At 37.7% G+C, this 26,604-nt stretch overlaps 1 protein-coding gene across 3 annotated transcripts in view; it reads right to left on the bottom strand.

Annotated features, from left to right (window-relative positions):
• LOC309507280 (myelin-associated glycoprotein) overlaps nt 1–26,604 on the bottom strand; it is a 34,291-nt gene that overhangs the window by 1,974 nt on the left and 5,713 nt on the right. The window contains exons 1-7 of one of the 3 annotated variants that reach the window (XM_082181446.1): nt 9,589–10,032; nt 9,416–9,470; nt 8,268–8,627; nt 6,626–6,934; nt 6,289–6,546; nt 4,240–4,324; nt 4,123–4,144 (exon numbers count right to left, since the gene is read on the bottom strand). In XM_082181446.1, coding sequence (XP_082037572.1) covers nt 4,123–4,144; nt 4,240–4,324; nt 6,289–6,546; nt 6,626–6,934; nt 8,268–8,627; nt 9,416–9,458 — 1,077 coding nt within the window. In that variant the 5' untranslated portion in view covers nt 9,459–9,470; nt 9,589–10,032. Of the gene's footprint in view, nt 1–4,122; nt 4,145–4,239; nt 4,325–6,288; nt 6,547–6,625; nt 6,935–8,267; nt 8,644–9,415; nt 9,471–9,588; nt 10,033–26,604 lie in introns of those variants that run through there. The other 2 variants (XM_082181444.1, XM_082181445.1) reach the window with 2 other exon arrangements.

The raw sequence follows: 26,604 nt of genomic DNA, 5'->3' as shown, positions 1-26,604 counted from the left end.
TCTCTGCTCATCTTTGACTGAAGCACAGGCTCTTCTCTCCAGCACAATGGTGGCCCACAAAACGAATTAATTACACTAACAGATCTCTCCTATATCATCTTGTGCTAAAACACTTCAATTTAATATTTACTCTCCTTTTCAGTTATTGACTTCGCATAAATTTTTTCAATGAACTTTCACTAATATTTCAGTGAAATTAACCTTCCGTTTAGTAAATCTGATTGTTACGGTTTACAGTATATATTCTGTATTACTGTATTACTGTTTTACTTGATTTTACGGTAATCTACTGGCAGCAGTGGTTGCCAGTAAATTGCTGTTGTTTTTAATCAGTTTGATGCCGTAAATTAATTTACAGTTGATTACCGTTAAATTACGCTTCACTCTGTTTTTTATTTTATTTGACACATTTAACCTTTTTAACCCCACTGCAAAATCTTCAGTTTTAAATGAACACTTGTGTGTCCACACTACAGTGTTGAAGTAACACTGAAGCAGTGTTGAAGTTAATGATATTATTCAGTGATTAATTAACTGATGATTGAGCATTAGTGATGAACACCTGATGTTAACAAGCAGAATCACTGAAGGACAGAGGAACAACAAGAACAGTAAAAAAGCGAAACACAAGAACTAAAACTGATTTCCAACTACAGAAGACATTAAGGGCGTTTTTCCACTGGGTTCGTTTGCTGCGGTCCGAACCCGAGTGCGCTAGTTCCCGGCGCCCCCTGCAGCATTGGTCTGGTTTCACACTCAATTAGTTGTATCGAACCCAGGTGCGTTTGCAGTGATCTTACGTCATCGCAAACGCAATCAAACAATGATATCGACAGTGATACGCATGCGCGGGATACTATACTTCCTGAACAAGCGCGCACCCGAGTCCGTGTTGCTTGCACATTAACGCGAACCGCACCACGGTTCGGGAGCAACCGAGCTCAGACCACCTCCTCCAGGTAGTCTCGGGTTCGGTACTCTAGTGCGCACCCGGGACCGATGACAGCGTTCACATTAGCGATTTTTCATGCGAACCGTGCCCCGGTCCGCACTAAACTGCCAGTGTGAAAGCGCCCTAAATCTCTCAAGATCTCAGCAGTGGAGGATTAAACAACTCCAAAAAAATAGCATTACCAGCTTCACTTATTACTAACCAGATTGACTTTCTTTATTTTTTCATACATCTACAGAAATTCCTATTGAGAATTAACAGAGGTTTAGATGTTGTTTTGTTTAATTTGACGCCACCATTATTGAGATCAGTGTTTGCTTTAGTTGGGCTCTTGACCCTTGACTTTAACATTAGTTTTTTCTTTGGCTGCTGTAACTGTGTTTTTAAGACACATTTGTTGTGGCAGAAACAAAACCAACAAAAATGAGATCAGGTGTTGCTGGTTATGTTTTGATTTTGACTTCATCACATGATGTTTGGAGTTTGGATCACCGATCTTAATCCGTGTCTAATCCCTTTTCAAAAATGTGTTGTTTTAATGCTCCTAATGTTATACTACACTGTGAAACTATAGCAATAGATCCAGCAGAGCTACGCAATCAGTTATGAAGGATTTTAAAACTCATCGTTCACTAAAAAATGTTGAACTAAGACTTCATTTAGACACACACAGACATCAAGAATCAGCCAATGAATCTCAACAATGGTGACAATCAACAAAAAAGATATCAACGCTGAACATCATAAAACACGCAACTAAAACTCAACACAAAACCAATAGCAAAAATAAAAGCAAAAAGTAAAAATTAAATAAAATAACCAGACAATTCAGCTGCATAATTTATTCATGCCACAATGCATGCTGGGAATCATGGACGATTTTTTTGTACTATGCTGGTACCCATCATGCACTGCAGCATTAAACATTTGATTGTCACCATTGTTGAGATTCATATGCCGATTCTTGATGACTGTGTGTCTGGCTGATATGTACCCCCTGAGACATATAGATCTTCCGGAGTACCCCCAACACCACCAATTGTTAACAACAAGTTTTTTAAATTTTTTATTAATATTTATTTTTATCAATTTTGTCGAGAATAGTGAATAGAATCATAAACATATGATACAAATCTCATCAAAAGTCAACATATGATACAAATGTGCTGAATATAATGATTTTAAACAGATATGCACCCAATCTCACACACAATAGGCCTACAACACATAATGTGCAGTGCAAATGCGGAAGTTAAGTTACCACCGTGGGACAGAGAAAACGTTTGAAAAGGCATATGACTTAGAGTCCTGCATGGGTTCGGGTTCCCGCGGGTACCCGATGGGTGACCTGCAAATTTTGCTCAAACGGGTGAAAAATATCCAACTGTGTCGGATACGGGTGCGGGTCGGACACGGGGGAAACACGGGTTTAAAACAATCACATGCAAACGTAAAAATATATGCATATTTTTAGGAACACATCTACAAAAATATTCCTGTATTTCAAGTTGATAAAATAATTTAAAATCCACTTCAGTTTATTTGTGCCCACGCGCCACGCCCTCCCAGGATCTATAACGTTACCTATAGGCTACTTTCACTTAAAAAAATTCCTCATAACCGCGCGCGCGATCTGCTTGCAGTCGTCGAGATGGATGCTGAGGAGTTGTAGAAAAGAATAGCTAGTGGAGATTGTAAAGTTGTCGACAATACGTCATCAAAAGTCAAGTCCAGTGTGTGCGAGAAATTTGGAGTTATCTGAAGAAAACACTATTGTGAAAGGATTTGCTGCATGCATTTTCGTGTTGGATAGCGGCAAATGTGGAACTTCATCGCCGAGGAAGCACTCAGATAACTGTGGTAACAAACCAAGCAGTTCTATTGAACAGTATTTTTCTAATTTAATACTGTTCAGTATTTGTGGTGTGCAGGGCGTGTTTGAACCCAAAATTGTCAGATGTAGGCTAGACGAAATTGCGTGGCAGATATAGTGTTGTAGCCGCGTCTGTTAGGCTACTCAGTTTTTTGGTAACCTTAACCATGTTCTTCATGTACCGGCCTTTTGACAGCTTCGGCTGAAGTTGTCCTTGTGTTAATTGTCGTTACAACTTCTGTATGACCTGGCAATAAACATTTTTGTAATTGTGTCTATAATGTGATTGGCTAAACTGATTTTATTTCTTATTTCTGACTTAGATATTTTTTCACGTACCCCCTGAAATTAGTCCATGTACACCTGGGGGTACGCGTACCACAGTTTGACAACTGTGGCATTAGACAATAAATGAGATCAGTGAATCTGGTCACTGGATGATGATTGTGACTATTAACAAACACTGTCATCTGATCCTGTTTTCTTTCAGCTTCTTTGCCATAGCAAATGTATTTTAAACACACAGTTACAGCAGCCAAAGAAAAACTAATGTTCAAAAGTCAAGGGTCAAGAGCCCAACTAAAGCCAACACTGATCACCATCATGGTAACATCAAATGAAAATAAAATGACATCTAAACATCTGTCACCTTTTAATAAGAACTTATGTAGACGTCTGACAGAAATAAAGTCAATCTGGTTAGTAATAAATCAAGCTGGTGATTCTGTTTGTGGAGTTGTTTAATCCTCTGCCGAGATCTTCAGAGATTTAACGTATTTTATCTTCAGTTGATTTCATATTTTTTCTGTTCTTATGTTCCTCTTTCCTTTAGTGATTCTGCTTGTTAACAGCAGATGTTCATCAGTCTCCAAATTAACTCACTTGTTTTCATTCACTCCTTCAAGTGGACTATATTAGTGAACTAATGTAGGGAATAGTGAATGAGGGTATAGTGCGTGATTTGGAACACAGCTACTGAGAGTCAACTTTGAGCGCTGTTAATTCACAGTATATTCCTGTAGGCTACTTTTTCGAAATTGCCAAATATTACCCAGAATACATTTTTCTACGGTATATTGCTGTTTTAATGGAAAACAGCATGTTACTGTCAAAATTTTGCCATTTTTTAGTTGTTTGCCTTGCCCTTAAAGACCTCAAACTGAAGTTGTATAGCTTTTACAGTCAAATTTACAGTCTATTTCAGAAAACAAATGGACTAAGAATATTGAAGACATGTTTTATCTATCTATCTATATCTATCTAACTCACTTCATAAGAAACATATCAAGATACTTACACTTCTGTGTGGTTTTTTGCACCTGCAAATACCAAAAAAAAGAAGGAAAACATTCTCATTTATCTTAAATAATGTATAAAATATTTTATGTCATTTCAATTTCTAGCAGGATCCTACCTTCTGTAAATCAGAACAATAGGAAGTGCAAATAAAAGCAATGAGAACAGTGCCAAAACTGCGAGGAAAACAGTGAAAGATATGCCTGCAAAAACAAAGAGAACTGACAAACATAGCTTTTGTTCCTGTTCATTTGAGTAATGACAGTATTGTACAAATATATGGTGAATCTGTACAGCAGGGTTCCTCAAATCCGGTCCTAGAGAGCCACTGCTCTGCAGAGTTTAGCTCCAACCCAAACAAACACACCTGAACAAGCTAATCAAGAGCTGTGTCCCAATTTAGAGGCTGCGTCCTTCAAAGGCCACGAAGATCAGAACGAGCGTTGTTAAATCTAGCCCACGGAGGATTGTTCTTGACGCCTAGCAATTGTGACAGCTGCTGTTGATGAGTGGCAGTAACATTTGTTCTGGACTTTTTTGAAAGTTATATTAAAGGGGATGTCTAACACTATTTCATGCATTCTGACATATTTACACTGTTAAAGAGTTGGATTCTCATGTTAAACATGGCCAAAGTTTAAAAAAACGTGTTGGACGTATGACAGAGTATTTCTGTACCAAATTCACTCCTTCAGGGTTCGTATAAGTTTCGGAACGTTTTTTTCCGAGTATGGCCCTGTATGGCGTCATCAAGGGTGGAATTCCTTGTATGGGCACTTCTCCTGGAAGAGCGTGCGCACACATCAACCAGGGCTGTGTTTCCCAAAAGCAACGTAAGCCTAAATTGATCGTAGAACAATGGTCTCTACGATAAACTTAGGCTCACAACGCTTTTGGGAAATGCAGCCCAGAGCAAGAGCAACGCCCATCAATGTGCTACGTTTGTTGCTCGAGAAAGATTTGACATTTTGTTTTTAGACCACAAAATCAACAATGTCATCAAAGAGTGTTTTTGGTTGTGAGGTAAAGACAATCTTGTTCAGCTTCCCAAAGAACCCAGCGGCAGTGGATGCAGTTTGTTTTTCCGGGGCAGCAACGGAGTTGTGCCAAGTGTGTTTTGCTGGCACAACATTTCGGTGACGAATGTTCTATAAACAAGGCCCAGTTCGACCCTGAATTTGCAGATCGTTTGAAACTGAAAGATGGAGCGGTCTCAGCGAATACAATATCCCGTTCATGAGTCGGAACTGCAGGCGGTAAAACTGCATCAAATGTCTGTGTTTTGCTGGCAATCGGCAATCAAAAGTTATCCAGGGGAAGTGTGATGATGTATTGTGTGTGTTTAAATACATTTGTTTAGCTGACCACCATAAGTGTCCATTTTTTTATTTTAAAACCAGTCCGTGCTTGTGACTCTTTAGCTCCGTCCACGCCACGCCTCCAGGAGCTCGACTGTTTTCGGAAAGAAACGGTACAGCTGTATCTATCTTTTATAAATCTGATCAAACTAAAAACTCCTCAGAGATATGAAGGATTCAATACTACTCTATAGGTATTCCAGATTTACATGAGATTGGCAGAAACTGTGTGTGTTATGTACCCTTTAAACCTCAAAACAGGGTTCACAAACAGTCTAAATATGTTCACCATGGTCCATTTCTGTATATAGCAAAGAGTATAAACTATATCTATATAATCGCATCTTAGTAAGATATAAGTCAACATTTGAACTGCTTTAGAGTTTTTTGTTCTGTTTTTACATTTGCATCATTAGATATATGAGTAAGCTGAAACCCAGTGCTTATGTTCAAAGTGTAATTCAGCAAATTCTCTCAAAACAATCCTGTCGTCACCAGCGCACAAAGAGTTGTATCCTTCATTTCATGGGAAACGAAGGACGCATTTGGAGGCCGCATCTGAAGGAGCCTTCGAATTGGGACAGCCTTCGTCGCGTCGTGGTGAAGCAATGGCCTTCGAATGTGACCTGTGAAGGATGCAGCCTCTGAATTGGGACACAGCTGAGGTCTTTAGAGTAGGTACTACTAGATACGAGGAAAATTGCAGGTAGGTGAGATTGATTAGGATCTGAACTAAACTCTGCAGGACAGTAGCCCTTCCTGGGCAGGATTTGGGGAACCCTGCTCTACCGTCTCAAGCACAGACTGACCTGGGACAGTGATCTGTAGGATTGTAGAGTTCCCTGCACCATGTAGGTTCTGTGCCTCACAAATGTATCCCCCACTATTATTATGGGTCGCAGTAAAGGAAAGCACACGCAAGGCACCCACTTCTTCCAATATACCATCCTTCTTCATGAACCACCTGTGGACCGCTGGAGGGTTGGCATTACTTTGGCAGGTAAGGGTTACATTATTACCAAGCCAGACTGAGCCTGTAACAGAGATCTGTGTTTCCTTAGGAGGATCTGTGGGCCAGAACGAGAAGAAACTGAGTATTTTCAGAAAAACAGAAAAGCTGCAAACTGTGTTGGGTTAAAACCTCACACTCCACATTGAGGATGATGGTCTTGTGGCTGAGCAGGGGTTTGTCCTGTCTGTCTAGCAGATGGATGGAAACACAGTTCACTTTCAGCTCATGATGGCGGAACGATGGGACGAAGTTCAAAATGGCAGAAACATTCTGTGTCCCATCAGCATTCAGCTGTGTCCATTGTGTTATGTTCCCACCAAATGCAGGATCCCATGTTACATTTGGAGAGTTACTGGGGCAAGGCGCTGGAACAGTGCAAGTCAGATTCCCCACCTCACCCTCCCTGAGTCCCGGCACAATCACATACGGCTCAGCCAACGAATCTATCAGGATATGGAGAGGAGAAAGAATGATGGTAATGGTATTCATCTGTATAGAAACTCTGAGCATTTACAAATATTTACACTTTACTTCAAGATGCCCTTGTTAACGTGTAATTATATTACAGTTTTTTTTTACAGTCGCTATAGGATACATTTCTCAATTAATTGATAAGATAACAGTACAATTGATAAAGACTTTTGGAAAACCAGAACTCAGACGTGTCTGATCTAGTTCACAGCTAAGAACAGCTAACATAGGAAGTGTCTGTGTGAATGACGTAAATAAAACTTTTTGTTTTTCCATATCGTGAAGTATCATACGCCAGCATAAGGCGCCAAGGGAAAGTCTTTAAAGACGCTGATTCATTCAGTAACAAACCAAGGGTAGGGATGGGCAGTATTTAAAATACCTAGGCCCATTTGAAATACAAAATACTATTTAATGAAATTTGTATTTAAATACATTTAAGTTTAGTATTTTTGTGAAGTTAACCTCTTTATTAGGCTACTGATTTCCTGTATCAACTAGTCATTCCTAGCATAGGCCTATATACAGTACTACACAAAGAGATAGATATACGGCTGGAGATTGAATTGTTATTTGTGTAATTGTGTATATTTTCATATGCAGATTATTGTTCCATACTTGAGTTTGAAAATAAAGCTTACAACTCCATTGAGCACAGGGTGAGAGCATTTTCTGCATTAATAAGGATGTGAGAATGTCATGAGGAGAAATAAAAAAAAGTATAATTATTATTTTTGTCCAGAAAGCTTATATAATTTGATAAGGTATTTATACTGAAGTGGTTTATTTTGCAATAGTTATAATTATTGCAAAATAATTAATAATTAAAATTATTGCAACATAATTAATAATTAAAATGATTGCAACATAATTAATAATTATAATAATATAATAATAATTATAATAACAATTTATGTGTGTATTCCAAGTTTAAGTGTGACAAAAGTCCTAAGGTCTTGGACCACTCCGATTAACACTTAATTCATACAAATGTTAATATTTCGGGTCAAAACGACCCGAGGAGAGGATGAGCTGTTGCCGCAGGAATAATGTTTTGCCGCGGGTTGATTTCCATCACCGTATGTACAATTTTGGCGCTCCAACACAAACAAAACACAACTATGTGTTTTGGGAGCAAACATACACAAAATTAGTGGCAATGTTTGACCTAAAATGTAAGTTGCTTATAGCTAGGCTACTATGTGCCCCGTGAAACTCTGAACATTTTTCAAAGATGTGATGCCACAAACCGCTTAAACTGAAAAGTAATGTCTGATTCTTCCTGGAACATTTGCACTGCCTTACCTGACACATTTATCTGCACAGCTGTAGTTGCAGTCACACTAAACCCCTCAGATGAAAACCTGAAGAAGTAGCGATCTGAATGCTGGCTCGTGAGATTCATCATGACAGAAGTGCAGTTTTTCTTTCGTAAGTCCCCCAGCACCTTTATCAGAGGTTCCTCCTGTCGGTGAGCGTTGGTAAAAGCCTCTGTGTCATAGAGTGACCACAGAGATCCTCGTCTCCAGGTTGCTTTTGGTGAAAGGTCAAGATATTCTTCATTCTCCGTTGAAATTTCAAATCGGCAGGGAATCAAAAGGCAGGAGCCGCTGGTGGCGTTTAGGGTTTTGGGGGCCGATATTTCCATGCTATTACACCAAGCAGCTGGAATACAAATGTGCTATAATGAAATGTAATAAAAATCTATAGGCCTATATACATTGTCCCTCAAAAATATTTTGACAATTATGCCACAATTAACAATTTATAGGCTACATGTATACATTATAGACTATATAGCCTAGATTTATTTGAAAGAAAATAGCACAAGAACACTTTTCAGTCAACACATTTCACTCAATGAAGCTTTAGGTTGTTTCAAAATGAACTTTCTGGTTGTCACAATAGAGCACATGTACACTTCATATACACTCTTAAAAATAAAGGTTTGGCATCTTTGGTTCCATGAACCTTTTTGCAACCTTTAATTTTAGGAGTCTATGATAAACATGCATTAACTACCATGAACTAAAAATGAGCAATACATTTGTTACAGTATTTTCTAATCTTAGTTAATAAAAATACAGTTTTTCATTGTTTGTTCACGTTAGTTCACAGTGCATCAACTAATGTTAACAAATACAACTTTTGATTTTAATAATGTACTAGTAAATATTGAAATTAACATTAGTCAAGATTAATAGTTGTAGAAGTATAGTTCATTCTTAGTCCATGTTAAATGTTAATGTTAACTAATGAAACCTTATTGTAAAGTGTTATTTGTTTGCATTATTTGTTTGCTGATCTAATAAATTAATTTCAGACATTTTCAAGTATGACATTAGTGTCCAATTATTATTATTATTATTATTATTATTATTATTTATTTTTTTGAGGTTGAGGTCATTGTTAGTTCAATTATATTCTCAATGAAAACATAAAAAAAGACCAACCTGATAGAATGGTGCTGAATACAAGAAAATCTGCAGCAATCATTCTGAGAATCACCTGATGTGTAGAAATAATGAAGATTAAATGTAGCATCTTTTTTATAGTCATTTGTCTTGACAGTTGTAACGGTTTACAATTAAATAATTTCTAATTTAAAACAGATTTGATAGTTTACCTCAAATAGATTTTCATGAGACTACAGCGACCCATATAAGAGTGAAAAATATGTTGCAAGCTCTGATCGAGATATTTGATAACGCCTTCAATGCAAAAAGCAGAAGTAAAATGTTTTTCTCATTTATTTCATTTCGTGTTTAAGGTTTCAGCCAGGACTTTGGTGTGCATAAAAATCAAGAGTTCCCAGTTAAAGAAATGAAAACATCAGAAAGAACAAGAAACCAAGAGATGAATGAAGAGAGCAGGATGGGATGAAAAAGAACCTAATACAGAGGAATTTGTTACATTGTAGCCAAATATGTTATTGTTTCTACTGCAGATTAATAATTCATAAATTCATATTGTTGCAGTGTTGGTGATATGCCAACTGTTTTAATATTTTTGTCTAACCTAATACCCTGATCTTGCTCTTGATGTTATAAACTAAGATATAGCCTATAGTCTCAGACTAAAATACACGTGTGAGCTGTTTTAACTGAAAGCAACTTGCACTGACATAATCCTAAAATATGTCACTGCTATTGTTTTGTCTCAAGATCCACACCAGTAACGTTTTTATCTAAGGCACTTAAATGCCCTAATTGAACTAAGGCCTAATCCTGGCTTAATCCTTGTCTGTGAAACCGGGCTTAAAGGCTTTTGAATTATTTATGGCAAAACAAACAAAACAACAAAATCCCTGCTGTGGTCCTTGCAGCATTAGCTCTTTATCACACTTTTTATTTTTTATTTTTTTTATGGTTTGTATTGTGCATTGATGCAACCAAGAAAATTTGAAGTAAAAAAAAATGGCAGAAAAAAATCCATGCTTTTAACACTTTTAGTGTCAAAAATATATTCTTGTTTATTTCAAACCATCTATTATATACTTTTATCTCCTTTAATGTTCCACAGAAGAAATAAAGTCATACTGGTTTGGAATGACGTGGCGAGGGTGAGTAAATAAATGTATACATGAATTAAACATATAATTAATGAATGAAACCGTTTTCATTTTTGAGAGTATTAACCTTTTAAGTTTTCCATGAGACTGACCAGCAGCCCAGACAAAAGTGACCAGCGTTTACTACGTGAATAAACATTTTACTTTGTTGGTGTGAAAATCTATCACAGAAAACGTACTCAGTTACTAACGTAACCTCGGTTCCCTGAGAGTAAGGGAACAAGTATTGCGTAGCTAATATGCAGTGGGGAAACTTCTTTCCTCGAGAAATATTGAAGCTAATCATTTAAAACGCAGTGCAGCTGCACAGCGAACACAGCAGAGCGTCTAGCTCACCCATTGGCTGTGCTGCGGCAACTGCACAACCTGTGGCCAAGCGCCTCTGACACACGACCCAATCAAATGACTTGGCACCCAACATGTCAGAGTGCGCCTAAATGGGCGTGGCCTTAGCCTATAAAGGAAGCCCATTCTGGCCATTATAGCAGGTTTAAATCGACTGAAGCGACAAATCCTGACAGATTGTAATAGTGCGGCAGGCTACGCAATACTCGTTCCCTTACTCTCAGGGAAACCGAGGTTACGTTAGTAACAGAGTACGTTCCCTTTCGAGAACGGTCACTTCATATTGCGTAGCTAATACGCAGTGGAGACGCAATGTAAAACGCAGCACCATTAGCAACTGGTTGCAACAACTGGAGCCTAGGGAGCACCCCGAGGCTCACAGAAACAAGCCATAATAAACCCCAACATAGTGACAGTAACCAGGCCTGAGTCGGGTTTCATGATAAGGGGCTGAAGCCTAAGAGCCAGGCTCGCTCCAACATAAGTCCCAGAACAATTGTGCTTATGGACAGTAATAATAGACTGATAAGACCGGACATCGTTGGGTCTAATTATCATACTGAGAGGACTCAAGCCTGCAGGCAAGGAACCTCCATATTACAGTATAAAATCTCACAAATGTGGACGGCGAGGACCAGCCGGCCGCCGCACATACACAGCAAAAATCCGAGTGTTCAATGTACTCTATAGGAGTACACTGAACACTGGTTTCAGTGTATATATAGGTCCAAGAGTTCGGTGTTCAGTGAACACTGTAAAAAGTGTAAAATATATAATCTCAAAATAGAGTTACATTTGAACACCTGGAGAGTTAAAATGTACTCTTATAACTAGCACTTTTTGACACCGTTTCAGTGCTTTTGAACTCCTGCAGTGTAAACCTAGAACCTTTGCAGAGCTCATTATTTAACACTTGGAGAGTACAAATGTACTCTAAAGCTGGAACTTTTTTATTTACAATGTTTCAATAGTTTCCAACACCTGCAGTGTAAACCTAGAACCATTAGTGATGAAAAATACTCCAAGTCAGTGCTTTTTATGTCTGTTTTATTTAACAATGTTCATGGATGTTCAAAAACCACACACTCATACAAACACATGTACAGGAACCACATATTGATAATCTCTATCAAAACCATAAGTAGTTTGATCTCATTACAGCTTTGAGAATTCTCTGGTTGCTCTGGAATTAAATTAACTACGGGTTCATCAGATACGTCAACTATGACGGGTTCGTTCTCAACTATGACGGGTTCCTTTCTCAACTATGACGGGTTCGTTCTCAAATTGATCTAGACTTTTAACGCTATGTTTGTTATGGAGATGTTTTCTAAAGCCTGAAAAAGTCCAAAATCTCTGGTGGCATCCAGTCTGGTCACACATCAATTGAACCTTCTTACCAGGATAAAAGGCATGGAAAACTTTGAGATGACGGATCAACATTTGAACGGTAACAAAACTAGACTTGCAAACAAAGCATCTGAACATCATAACTCTTTAGTTGAGGAGCTTAGCTCTAAGGTCCTTGACTCTGGGAGTTTCGTGAGAATGACCTACATTAATGTTGTAGATGGTGGTCTGCACAAATGTGTACATGCCATTTAAGGCCTGGTCATAGGAGATGCCAAAAACATAATGTGCTTTGAAAAGTTCATCAAAGGCTGACAGGGAAGACTTGCCCTTGCAGGGAAGGAGATCACCATCCAATGCAACGTAGAACTCGTGGATGTGCTTTCTTGTCGTCCCAACCAGTGGCGGAGCCAGGATTTTTTCATAGGGGTGGCCAGGCAAGGGCCAGCAACCAGTCTGGGGTGGCACAGAAATCTTAATTATTTTATCATAAAAAATGATTTGATAATGTATTGGACTGTTTTAGTGCCTACACAACTGAATAAAGTTAATTTGTACTTAATTGTAATTGAGATAGTAGTGAATTAGGAATCATGGAATACTGAGTGAATGTTATATTTTTTTATTATTACCCACCACCTCATATTAAAATTAATTAAATAGTAATAAAAGGGCACACACTATAGCTAAAGTTCAACTTGCTCAGTTTGCTTGGTTCTGGTTCTCAAAATATTGTTTCACAACTACATTGTTGCATCTTCATGGATGACATAACATGCAGATAAATACTGTAGTCCAAAGATTATTCAACCTTCAATGCGTTTTATATAATCAATGAACTCTTCAACCAATTCTGAGTTTGTCAAAAAAAAGTTTAACTTTCTATATTAGTTGTCAAAATAAATAATTGCAACAGTTCTATCATACCTAAATTAAAAAGGAAAACAAAAGTTCTCTTTTGAATTATGTGCAAGAATGTGAACAAGGCGGAAGTCAACAACACATAATGTAAAATGTTATGTTTTTCATAATGTAATGTTGCCAGAATGTAAAATTAGTTATTTTATAGATTTAAAAATTATCCATTTTTGTTTGTCCTTTACAAATTAACGCAAAATGAATGCCTATCGTCTACAAATGCACAGTGCTCACATTTATTTGGACATTAAAACATTACATATCAGTTTGTGCCTTATATTGTGATCTCACATAGCAGAATATTTTAATCCAGACACATGTGACGCATATAACAAATACATGCATGCAGTTTTGACAGCTTTAATCGCCTTTTTGATTCTTACATGAGTTCATTGACGACAGAAGTACGGCTACAGCTCGCCGCATTTGCGCGTGATGTGCGCGTACCAAAGCACAGTACAACGGCTGTCAGCCGTATGACAGGAAAGTTAGTTAGTTTTACTGACATTTGGCCTGACGACATCTCATTTTACCGAAGATAGCCAACTGAATAAGGACAACGCCCTTATCTCAGCATCTGACAGAAGTGTCACAAGCTTTCACACACATCTTCTAAACAGTGTTGTTTTTGGCAGCCCTTTTAGTTTTAGTCTTAGTCTTTTGGACGAAAATGCTTTTTAGTTTTAGTCACATTTTAGTCACTTATAAACTTGATAGTTTTAGTCAAGTTTTAGTCGACGAAAACACAAAAAGGTTTTAGTCAAGTTTTAGTAAATTTTTGTAAAAAAAAAAAAAAAAAGTAGTCTTTAACAAATTAATTTAGGTTAAAAAGTATTGGAAATGGGCTTAGGTTTGACAGGTTGTAGCAAGTGTTGCAATTCGAGTGTTGTAACTCAATTCAATTTGAGCTACTACAACATTACACACAGATAAAGTGGTAACAGTGGAATCACTGTTTTACTCCAAAAAAGCCAGGAATAAAAACATTCTTACTTTGGCAATTGTGGCTTTATTATATAATTAGTTAAATAATAATTTGTTATAATTTATGTTATAATCTAAGTTATATAATAATTATATATTACTTTGTACCAATTAACCTACTAAACTAATGCTCGGACACACTCGGTCTCTCTCGCATACACTCGGTCTCTCTCGCGCGCAGACACACTCGGTCTCTCTCGCACACTGTCGCTCGCTCGCGCAGTTCGTTTCGCTTTTGTCCAGTCCGGCGCCTCATATAGAAGATGTGTGGCGAGTGACTAGCCGCAGGTGTGTTGTTGTTGCGTGGAATCTGGTGCGCGGCATGGCGGCAGCCGGGTGGTGGGCGTACCCAAAACAAGGATAGGAAGCGGCAGCATTGCTGATACTTTTTTAGCTCAAAACAGACAGATTTAACGCAAAATAGGCAGAAATGACATGCACTGTTAACGTCAGACTATAATCATTTTCGTTCCGTCTCGTCTCGTCAACGAAAACTCGAAAACGTCTCGTCATGTTTTAGTCACCTTAGAGCCATTTTTAGCTAGTCATCGTCGTTATCGTCATAAAAAAAGGATGCGTCAACGAAATCATTTCGTTATCGTCATCGTTGACGAAAACAACATTGCTTCTAAAATAAAAGTAGCATCAGAAAAAAAGAGAATTAAGTTTGTTGTTGACTGCACACTATTCGACTTACTCAAAACGGTCTTGTAACCCACCAGTTGAGAAAGATTGACTCTATATTTACTATGTGCATATCAATGTCTGATATTCTGCTGAAGCTCATTCGGCACTTGCACATTTCCGCACTTGTTTGACTTGCCCCTGGCGCTGAGGTGAAGTTGGAGTGTGCGTCTGAAGTCTCACGTTTTTTGGCTACTTGGGAAAGAGACTCTGATGTCAAAGAGAGAGTAAGAATTGCAGCAGTTTCTTTTAAGGTCAACTCAGAGAAGCAAAAGAAACGCAAAAGTCCTAGAGAAGCCAGTTGTTCTTACTGTGGTAAGCACGGGCATTTTGGAAAAGAATGTAGAAAAAACAAAAAGTACTTTAAAGAAGTTAACAATGTTACTCAGCTTCTGCTCGGCTTGCTTGCTACTCTGAAGCAGCCCCTCCCCTCCTCATTAAACTCGTGGGGCAACTTGATAAGGTGTTAACCATTTAGGCTGTGAGTGCTTAATTTCCCCAGTAAGTAACAACAAAGATGAAAGACTTGTTTTTGTTTGACAGAACAAAGTCTCAGCCTTCCTTTGGGGGACCCTGGTTAAGTAAGACTCACAGCCTTAAATGTTATACCACAGAAATATTCCAAACAGACACCAATCCTGTATTATCATGTCTATTATGACTGATGTTTCACTGGAGAATGGAAATGTGCCAATTTTCTCACACACTGTACAGTGTGCACACAACAGGGACAGAATAGGACACACAGACCAGTGCGGAGCCCATGGAAGAACCGAAGTGCAACAGGCCTCGGGGGTCAGCCATGTGGTGAAGATTTCCTCATCCCCCCTCTTATCCCCACCTCACTGGTCCATAGGTGTCAAATCAATTAAGAAATAGGGAAAGAATGAAACAACAACAGCAGACTCTGAAAACGATACAACCCTAGTGTTTGAAGAAATACTGCTCTGTTTTCTGTTTTCTTTCTTACTCTGTGCAGATAAACACTTGATGGCTGTTCCAAAAAAAAATCCATATGCAACGACGTCTCACCTGCATATGAAGCCACAACCTCAAGAAGACAACTAGACCCACTGCTGAACGAGCCAATTACAAAAGAAAAAGAAAAAAATACACAACGCAGAGCAGAGACTCACATACAAAACCTTCAGTCATCCATCGATATGATCAAGACTACAAGCCTGCACCATTATCTGAGTGCTGCACCTGGTTAATATGACTGAAGATAATTCTTCATGGTTAGGAAACTTGTTCACAAGAAAATTACAGTTCCAACCATTTAAAAATAATAATAATAATAATACACAACGCAGAGACTTCACGGACCCTAACTTGCATGCTTGTTTCTGTGTCAGCATGCAATTACAGAAAATCAACACAGATACTATGCTACGTGCCTGTAATGATCACAAGTTACAAGAATGAACTTTTTAGTGTTTAAATTAGTATTTTGTGAGAGTTATTAGAACTCTCAAAGAGGGGACTGTGGGATTACAAATTTAAGAATATGTTTAAGATCTGCTGATCCTACTTCCTTACATAACATCACATAAAAAAACTAAGGTGAACTATACTGTATTGGGCATTCAAGGTGAACATGAGGGCATCCATTTACTGATTAGATTTAACAGTTTCCTTTGAAGGGGTTTTGTTAGTCTTTAATCTTCCTACTAAGAGATGAACTATGTGTGAATGTTACAAAGTCTTAGTTCTCGTGACCATGTGTTGTTTATACAATTTGGGGGGTACCATTATCTCAGTTGGGGGTAATTGCCTCTATTGTCTTCATCCCTAAGGCTGTGTGTAAGTTCAGCACCTTTAAGGACTGCCCACTGAATTGCCTATAAGATACAATGTAAAGTTCCCTTAGTCAGACTTGGAAGAACACTACAGACGACACACAGCGAAGATCCCAATAAATCACTTCTGCTTATCCCAACGTCTCCTGGTTTTGCTTCGATGAAAGAAAACTTTCCAACAGCATTATTGATCGACTCTGGGTCGAAATGAACACCGTTACTGAGAGTTTCTGATATTATCATCATTCCGTGAGATGAAATTGTCCTGAGAGACTGATATGAGAGACTGAGCATGAAGCTCCGCCCCCTGTGCCGTGCAGCATCAGCTCATTTGCATTTAAAGGGCACACACTAAAACAGCGCGTTTTTCTGAGCACCAAAAAGTCACAATTTAAACATGCTGTAAATAATGTAATCTGTTGGGTATTTTGAGCTATCTTGTGAAAAGGGGCATAATAGGTCCCCTTTAAAATTCTGTGGAGGTGACATTGAAAAGAAACAGATCAATAATCTGGGGGGTTACACAATTGCCTTTTGACAATGGCTATTGCCATTGGAGATCAGGACACACTGGCCTTATGAAATTTGACTACATGGTCCACAGCTTCCTGGGTACTGATCTTTACAGCTCCCTTCTTTCCACTTGGAGGTGGTGACAGTAGGTAGACCAGTAGCAGTGAGGCCACGTCACTATCCCAACCTGAGAAGGCAGGAGCACCTGCTTTAAGCATGATATACACCTGACCAAAACCTTTGATACTACATCAATATTAAAACTCAAAACTCTTTTCAATAACAATACTAGTTCTGCAACTAACAATTTTTTTGATAATCAATTAACCTGTCAATTATTAATCAATTGGTTGGATTAAAAGGCCAACATTTTTTTTTCTGTATTTTATAGGGGAAATTTTATTCTGCACAATGCTCTCCTTCAAACATTGTGCAAATTGAAGCCTATGAAAATGAACGAGCACAAGACTGCAGTCAAAAGAGGTGAACCCCACTCTATTCGCTATGCACTTCAAGGAGGCAAAACATAAATGATCAGATTTAAATGTAAAAACTAAATGTAAAAACAAAAGCACAAACTAAGTGTAAACTGGTTAGAGGTTAAATGTTCTACAGTAACACACATACAATTTTCTGAACACAGTATTTTTCAGTAAATGTATGAGATTTTTTACATTTATATACAATTACATACTCTCATTACAGTTACTGCTCTCATAAAAACACAATTACTTTTGTTTCATGTAGAGTTTAAAGCTAAATATAAAATCAAACAACATATTTGATCAAAATTAGTATTTTAGTCAAGGGTTATTGCGCTTCCATTCCGACTGCCGTTTGATTGATGCACGGACTTGCGCTCATTCAGTGAAGTTTACCGAAGACTCAATTACCGTCAGGACTTTGTGTAAAATGCTGAGGAAAACACATCTCGAAACATTAAACATCACACACATTTTTTTTTTGAGAAGTACTCGGGTCAACAGTCTTACCGGCTAATCCATTTTATCTCAAATGTAGTTTTTCACATCCTAATGTGAACACTGAACAACAGATAAGAGATAAGGTTGGAAATATGCAAAGTGGTCCTTTAACAGAGAGAGCGCAAATCGGACATTGGTGAGAAGCTACTGTTTTGGTTTTGTGATAGCAAATAAATTACAATGTTAAAGGAACCGTATGTAAGATTGTGGCCAAAATTGGTACTGCAATCACTTTCAAATTACTGTAGAGCGGTGTATCCCCTCCCCCTCCCCCTCCCCCCTGACTCGAGGTTGCCAGTTAGGCTGCAGGATCCAGCGGGAACGTAGGCTGCTACAAGGAGCTTCCAATGGCAAGTGACGAGTCCTACAAATCCTTGTTTTATTTCGGACTTTGTCACAACATATTTCGGATTCATAACGAGGTCTTTTAGGTTTCGTAACGTTAGACATTTTTTATCCAACACGTTTGTAGCTGCAGCTGTGAGAGAGAGCAGAGCTGGCAACCCGGATGCCGAAACACTACGGACTTCGTGATTGGTAGATAGGTGGAGGGTGGAGCATCAGGCCAAAACACAACATGACAACATCAACATCAGTTTAGGGCTGCAACTTCACTTTTAAATGACAATATCCTGGCCGGATTACTGTTGTCAGTGATATAAGTATTTGAAATGAACATGATTTCTTAATGTCTAGTGACATATCAGGGCCATTTTATGATTAATTGAAATACATTTCTTACATACGGTTCCTTTAACACATTGGTATTGTAACCCTGCAATGTACACTGTAATTGTACAACCATTTACCAGAAACTGAAAGAACATTAACAATGGTCCACAGGATGTCTGCTTTTTCCTCCAGGATGTCACTGAAGACCTCTTCGTCAACCTCTGTTCCACTGTCATCCAGCACATACATGTTTGTTTCAGGGGGTATGCTGAACTTCTCTTTAGCTTTGAATACAGAAAAAACATAAGTTGTTGTGTTTAAAAATGCAACAAAGTGGGAGAACAATAATGTTTTTTAGCACTATTTCTATCTTAATGGGGAAAGCTACGGTAGACTAGCATGGTGCTAAGAATAAAATTTCATAGAAACGTACATCTAAACCAGTGGTTGCGTAAGACTTTCACATTGTCCTTTATTTTGATGGATATGGTCGTAAAAATTGCACCATAATCTATTACTCTATTTTAATTTTCATATTTTAATTATAAGACATTTAATAGCTTTAGATTTAATTCACATTTAAATTTTTAATCATAAACTTACAGGATATCAGAGCATATAGGCTAGATTATGCATTTTTTTATATATGAAGAGTCACTTTTCATAGTCAGGGTTTGTACAGATTTTGAAGAGTTTAATTTAAGCACTTTTCAAGAATTTTTAAGGTCCCTAAATCCATTTTTCAAGCAGCAACAAAATTAAAGAATATAAATAGTATAAACAGCGCCCCTTTAAAAAACTACAAGCTAAAGTATTAGAATCTTACTGAAGATCCCCCTCCCCTATAATTTATGCAAGTAAATTTACTAATTAATTTATAAAACATAAATAAATGATTTGCTATTTATAAAATATAAATAAATTATTAATTTATTATTTATATTTATATCATACAGACTCTGATGTTTTTGCTTACTTATAGGCCTACTCATCTGGCTTTAATATTTTACAAATACATTTAAGGAATTATGTAATAAGAAATAAACCCATTTTTATAAATGTATACATGCATTCCTTCTGTAGATGTCATAATGTCACAACATCTAGCTTACATAATGCTACGGTAGACAACGGCATGTGTCACTACGCTACTGGAGTGTCATAACATATGGCGACATGTACCGCGACAATGTCAGTGGCACATGAAGCAATCCATGGACATGTCACAAGTTTTATTGGCACATGCCACTATCCACTGACATGTCACAAGTTTTGGACTAATAACTTCTAATAGAGCTAATGAACTTCTAATGGACTTCTAATAGAGCTTGTAGCCGAGACCAGCGGATAATATACCTAAATATCACCATAATATGATATAATATAATATAATATAATAATCACTAGGTGTCACAACATGGAAACCTGTTCCGCGACATAGTGACAGTGTTCCGTGATAATGTCAGTGGCACATGTCACTATCCAATGGCACGTGTCACAATTTTTTAGTGACACATGCCACTATCCACTGGCACATGCCAATGAAGACCGGATGTGCCACCGGATGTGCCAATGCGCATAGTGACATGTGCCATTGGCTTCTGTGCGTCAGATGCCATGTCACTTAATGTTAAAACTGTTACTGGCATAGCGCTCACATCAGTGTGTTTCTTACAGAACAGGATGCCTTTCTGTCTGTTGATCGTCGATGCAATCAGTTTTTATTCTTCTAGCCAGTTGTCGATAAAATGACAGCAAGCAACATTTCTTAATGTAGATGTTTGCGTGCCAGGCGAATACACGAGACGCCAAATACATGGAATAACAGAGGCTGCCTCGCGAAATTAAACAAAAAATAACGATTGCCAGCCGGTTTTATTTATATTTTTAGTTACATCCTGAAGAAATAAATTAAAATCAAGCATTTTCCAAACTTTCGAGACTTTGTAGGAACCCTGATTCGACCTTCAGATGTTTCCGTCACTGCTAAAAAAAAAATCAGTCAATGACGGAAATTATTCGGTTTACACGACCTCTGATCTAAACTTCAATTATAAAGAGAACGAAGAGAAGAATGCCATTAAAGCTACACTGTGTAATATTTTAAGTTGATTTTTAGCAAAAAACACTTTGTTCTTTCAAAATTATACATTCTCATTAATGTGTAATCACTTAAACCAACTAATTAAGTATTCTCGTAAGTGTATAATCTGCAATTTAGAATACATACGAGCGAGTCGCTCGAATGGCGGAAGCAATGTTGCGCATCGATCTTGAAAATACATTAGACAAAGAAAATCAAGCTTCGCCTTTCGCGTTTTTACACTCAGTGGCACCGTGACGAATGCGAGGGGGAGATTACTCATGACTGCCGGCAGATTTGAAATAATACGGCCACCATAGGAGTTAAAACGGCTTCGGAATGGGAGGGGCTAGAAAGTAATATTCAGTTGGTAGTCATATACAATTTTACAATTTGGATTTATGAGGTCAAATGGTACTGTACATGTTGATAGCTTGATTGTTTCTCATGAACTGAGGCATTAATAACTGTGAACAGGCTGTTTTTAAATATTTGTTCATTAATTTCCCCAGGGGCTATTTTTTATTATTTGTCATAATTTTTTCTTGTTACAAGTTTTTAGCACTTTCCTCACAGATCCTGCTGATGTCTTTATCTTCATGTAGAACATTTGTAAGGTTGTTTGAGTGCATCGGTGTATGAGAACCCTGGTGGTAATTATTCTGTGAGAATGTGACAGTCTCAGAGACTTTATTACCAAACTTATTTAGAATCCATATTGTCAGTTTACATCAATAAATGACAGGGGAAAATGTGACATGAAAAGTTTTTTGTCTTACGGTGTTGATTCTGAACACATAATGATTGTGTTGTTTTCTTGGGCACAATATTTTAGAGCTTATTTTCAGTAGTCTAATTATATTCTGTAATATTTTGTTCTGTCTCTTATTGTAATTACATAATTATGAGATTGTTATTGGTGAGTTTCACTGTAAAATAGTGCAAAATGCCGCTTTAATTTTTTGAGAAAATTCACAGCAATTTCATGCAATTACTGACTTGAGAAATTCCACTGGTTGTTGACATCAAGTTTTTGGTCTGTCTGATATTTTAAGATAATTTAACATTTAGTCTGTCGATATTAATCATGAAAATTGTAACTTTTTTTCAACTGGTTGTGGAGTTTAGAGAGATGATTATTTTACTTGTAGTGCCTCCTGGTGCTGAACTACAATATTCACTGTCCTTCCTCAGAAAGTTCACGTCTAGACTGCATGAGCGTTCCCGACCGGAAGTGACTATATTAATTAAATTAATAATAAATTAATATTATATCAATACAAAAACGATTATTTCTATTTATTTCTATACCTATAATATGTCCTTAAAGTCCTATAATATGCATGACTCGTGTCGTCTCTTTTATGCAGTAATTGTTGGGTGTTCTCTTCAGAGTTTTTAAAAAGCACAACATGAAGAAATAAACTCATCCTATAATAATACTACAGCAAAAACAGTTCAAAATAGGCTATCGGTATAGAAAGTCTGTCAGTGTAACAGATTATTTTTATTTATTTTTTTCGCAAAAGCAAACACCTCACTGAAACGACAGCGTATAAAACACAGACTAACGTACAGACAATTCTTTTAACCTCTGTTTAAGGTTCTTGTGATTTTTTTCTTTACTATTCTTTACCTGCCTCAGCCCTGCCTGTCGTCTTCTCATCCAGAGAGGTTTTCTGACCCAGGGGACGCAGGTATTATCCTGTGTCATCCCCATAAGACTCATTACTGAACCACTTAAAAGACCATCTCCTCCTTCAATGTCTCCATCTAAGGACTTATACAGAGATTGAACTCTCTATCGCCCCCTAGATCACAAGGTGTGGTGACACCACCACTTTATTCTTTTATTCTTTATTCTATGCATTGGCCAACCATTTGGTTCTTTGTTTCGTATCCTTGCATATAATGTTTATGGCCTAACATTCACCGCCATTTGTTCTGCATATCTGCCTGAACGGCTCTAAACGGATGTTCTGGGGGCATTTGTACTTTGCTTGTGTAAATAAGTGTAAATCACATAAGATCTAAATGATCCTTACTTAGTGTATGAAAGAATGAAAAAATTACCCATTTGGCATGAAATGGAAGTTGTGGTAGTCTTTTTCTACCCCATTGTATTTGTAACATATATTTGAGTGAAACGGCTTCTCAAACAAGGTAAAAAAAATGTAGAGCAGGACTTGATTTTGTCCATGGGGAATTGATTGGATGGTTGTGGTTTGCTATTGCTGTGATCTCATGTGAGTGACAGTTTGTGTGTGAGTTTGTGTGAGTAACGGTAATTTACCTTTGTGTCAATAAACACTCATCAGAGAAGAGATTTGGCAAGAAATTCTTATTAAAGATTACGAGGGCACATCAATTAAAATAAATAAATAATGATGCTAATAATGATTAATTAAAACAAATAAATAATGGTGCACAGGTAAACCATTTATAATAAATAATGCAATATTCCATTTAAAAAAAAAGAAGGAACTCAAATTTGATTTCATGGAGCCTTTAAATTCTTTAATTGAGCAAAGTGAATGTATCACAAAAACAAAAATAGAACATACAGAAAAGTATTCAGAGTTGAATTATAATTATTGGAGGAGAAAAAGGAGAAAGGAAGTAGCAACGATATAGTTCTGAACATAACAGATGAGAAGTTGAATATGCTGATGCTTATTAAAATGATCATTGCTGGCATGCAGAAAGTAGACTAATTGTTCAGTGGTGATCCATATTCCACTTCTCACTTCAACAGTTTGCATAAATGTCTTCGTAGGAGAGATTCTTTTTGAATGTGGTTTCAGGGTTAACGGTGCAGGTCTCCTTATTTTCATATGTATTTGACTGAAGCTGATGGGTTTTTGTTGCCTTTGACACATTGGCATAAATGTCCTGATCTTGGTTTGTTTCCTGAAATGCATTAATACATGAGCTGTGAACTTGTACTTACTCTGTTAGCTTTATGATAATTCACTCACAACATAACATTGTTCTGAAAGCAATGAAGCACTCATCATGAGTAACACTGCAGTATTAGCCCAGTTTCAGTGCGCTGTAAAATAACGGTAATCTACTGTGGTTTTCAGCAATGTACTGTTAATTTACAGCTCTCTACCATTAATTTACAGCTCTCCTTTTTTACAGTATGTTACCGTAGAAATACCATGGAAGGTAACGCATACCATTTGGGAAACCGATTGCTTCAAACAGTTCGAGTTTAAAAACTAGTATTTATACTGATAAGACTATGAACTTACTTCATTTGAGTCCACTGAAAAGGAATATCTCTTAATATAAAACTGCAAACATAATGTGTAATAGTGAATTCATTAATTAAACTTTAACTCAAATCTTTGTGATTGTTACGGTTTACAGTATATTACTGTTTTTCCTTGATTTTACGGTAATCTACTGGCAGCTGTAATTGCCAGTAAATTGCTGTTGTTTTTTACAGTTTGATGCCGTAAATTAATTTACAGTTGATTACCGTTAAATTACGCTTCACTCTGTTTTTTATTTTATTTGACACATTTAACCCTTTTAACCCCACTACAAAATCTTCAGTTTTAAATGAACACTTGTGTGTCCACACTACAGTGTTGAAGTAACACTGAAGCAGTGTTGAAGTTATTGATATTATTCAGTGATTAATTAACTGATGATTGAGCATTAGTGATGAACACCTGATGTTAACAAGCAGAATCACTGAAGGACAGAGGAACAACAAGAACAGTAAAAAAGTGAAACACAAGAACTACAACTGACTTCCAGATACAGAAGACATTAAATCTCTCAAGATCTTAGCAGTGGAGGATTAAACAACTCCAAAAAAATAGCATTACCAGCTTCACTTATTACTAACCAGATTTACTTTCTTTATTTTTTCATACATCTACAGAAATTCCTATTGAGAATCAACAGAGGTTTAGATGTTGTTTTGTTTAATTTGACATCACCATTATTGAGATCAGTGTTTGCTTTAGTTGGGCTCTTGACCCTTGACTTTAACATTATTTTTTTCTTTGGCTGCTGTATGTGTTTTTAAGACACATTTGTTGTGGCAGAAACAAAACCAACAAAAATGAGATCAGGTGTTGCTGGTTATGTTTTTATTTTGACGTCATCACATGATGTTTGGATCACCGATCTTATCCTGTGTCTAATCCCTTTTCAAAAATGTGTTGTTTTAATGCTCCTAATGTTATACTACACTGTGAAACTATAGCAATAGATCCAGCAGAGCTGCGCAATCAGTTATGAAGGATTTTAAAACTCATTGTTCACTAAAAAAATGTTTAACTATGGCTACGTTCACACTGCAGGCTGAAACGACCCAATTCCGATTTTTTTGCCCCTATGCGACCTGTATCTGATCTTTTCATGACAGTCTGAACGACACAGATCCGATCTTTTCAAATGCGACCCAGGCCACTTGGGTATGTGGTCCCAAATCCGATACATATCCGATCTTTTGAAATGCGACTTCAGTCTGAACGGCCAGGTCGCATGTATCCGACCCGCACGTCATTGATACGCGAAAAACGTCATAATTCTGCGTTGAAGTAGTCGTCGATTTGAAACTGAAAACGGACTGCATATTCGTCGAGCTGAGGTAAATCTGCCGAACGGGTCGACCTCGACGAGCCCGTTAATAAAAAATAAATAAAAAAGCCCACGGCCATTATATATACGTTATGTTAACTTATTTGTGCTGAATCTGATATTAGATAGGTCAGCGGCTGCTGTCTGGCTCTTGTGTAACGGTCGCTGCGCGCGCTTGTGTGTGTGTGTGTGTGTGTGTGTGTGTGTGTGTGTGTGTGTGTGTGTGTGTGTGAGAGAATCACAGTTAAAGTTTAGCTACTTCCGCAAACAACAAGTGACGTCGTTGACCGTTGAGTACTCTTCTGCGCATGCGGGTCACTTCTGGGTCATTTCACGTTCACACAGGAGATCACGAAAGGTCGCATTTAATTGGAAATGTGAACGGCCTTGCAAAAAAATCGAATTTTTTCAAAAAATCGGAATTGAGCATTAAGCCCTACAGTGTGAACGTAGCCTAAGACTTCATTTAGGCTACGTTCACACTGCAGGCTGAAACGACCCAATTCCGATTTTTTTGCCCCTATGCGACCTGTATCTGATCTTTTCATGACAGTCTGAACGACACAGATCCGATCTTTTCAAATGCGACCCAGGCCACTTGGGTATGTGGTCCCAAATCCGATACATATCCGATCTTTTCAAATGCGACTTCAGTCTGAACGGCCAGGTCGCATGTATCCGACCCGCACGTCACTGATACACGAAAAACGTCATAATCCTGCGTTGAAGTAGTCGTCGGTTTGAAAACGGACTGCATATTCGTCGAGCTGAGGTAAATCTGCCAAACGGGTCGACCTCGACGAGCCCGTTAATAAAAAAATAAAAAAATAAAAGCCCACGGCCATTATATATACGTTATGTTAACTTATTTGTGCTGAATCTGATATTAGATAGGTCAGCGGCTGCTGTCTGGCTCTTGTGAAACGGTCGCTGCGCACGCTCGTGTGTGTGTGTGTGTGTGAGAGAATCACAGTTAAAGTTTAGCTACTTCCGCAAACAACAAGTGACGTCGTTGACCGTTGAGTACTCTTCTGCGCATGCGGGTCACTTCTGGGTCATTTCACGTTCACACAGGAGATCACAAAAGGTCGCATTTAATTGGAAATGTGAACGGCCTTGCAAAAAAATCGAATTTTTT

This window comes from Leuciscus leuciscus, assembly GCF_965113295.1.
Source record: "Leuciscus leuciscus genome assembly, chromosome: 10".
In the NCBI taxonomy this organism is placed as follows: Eukaryota; Metazoa; Chordata; class Actinopteri; order Cypriniformes; family Leuciscidae; genus Leuciscus; species Leuciscus leuciscus.
This window is presented reverse-complemented; position numbering and strand designations above follow the sequence as displayed.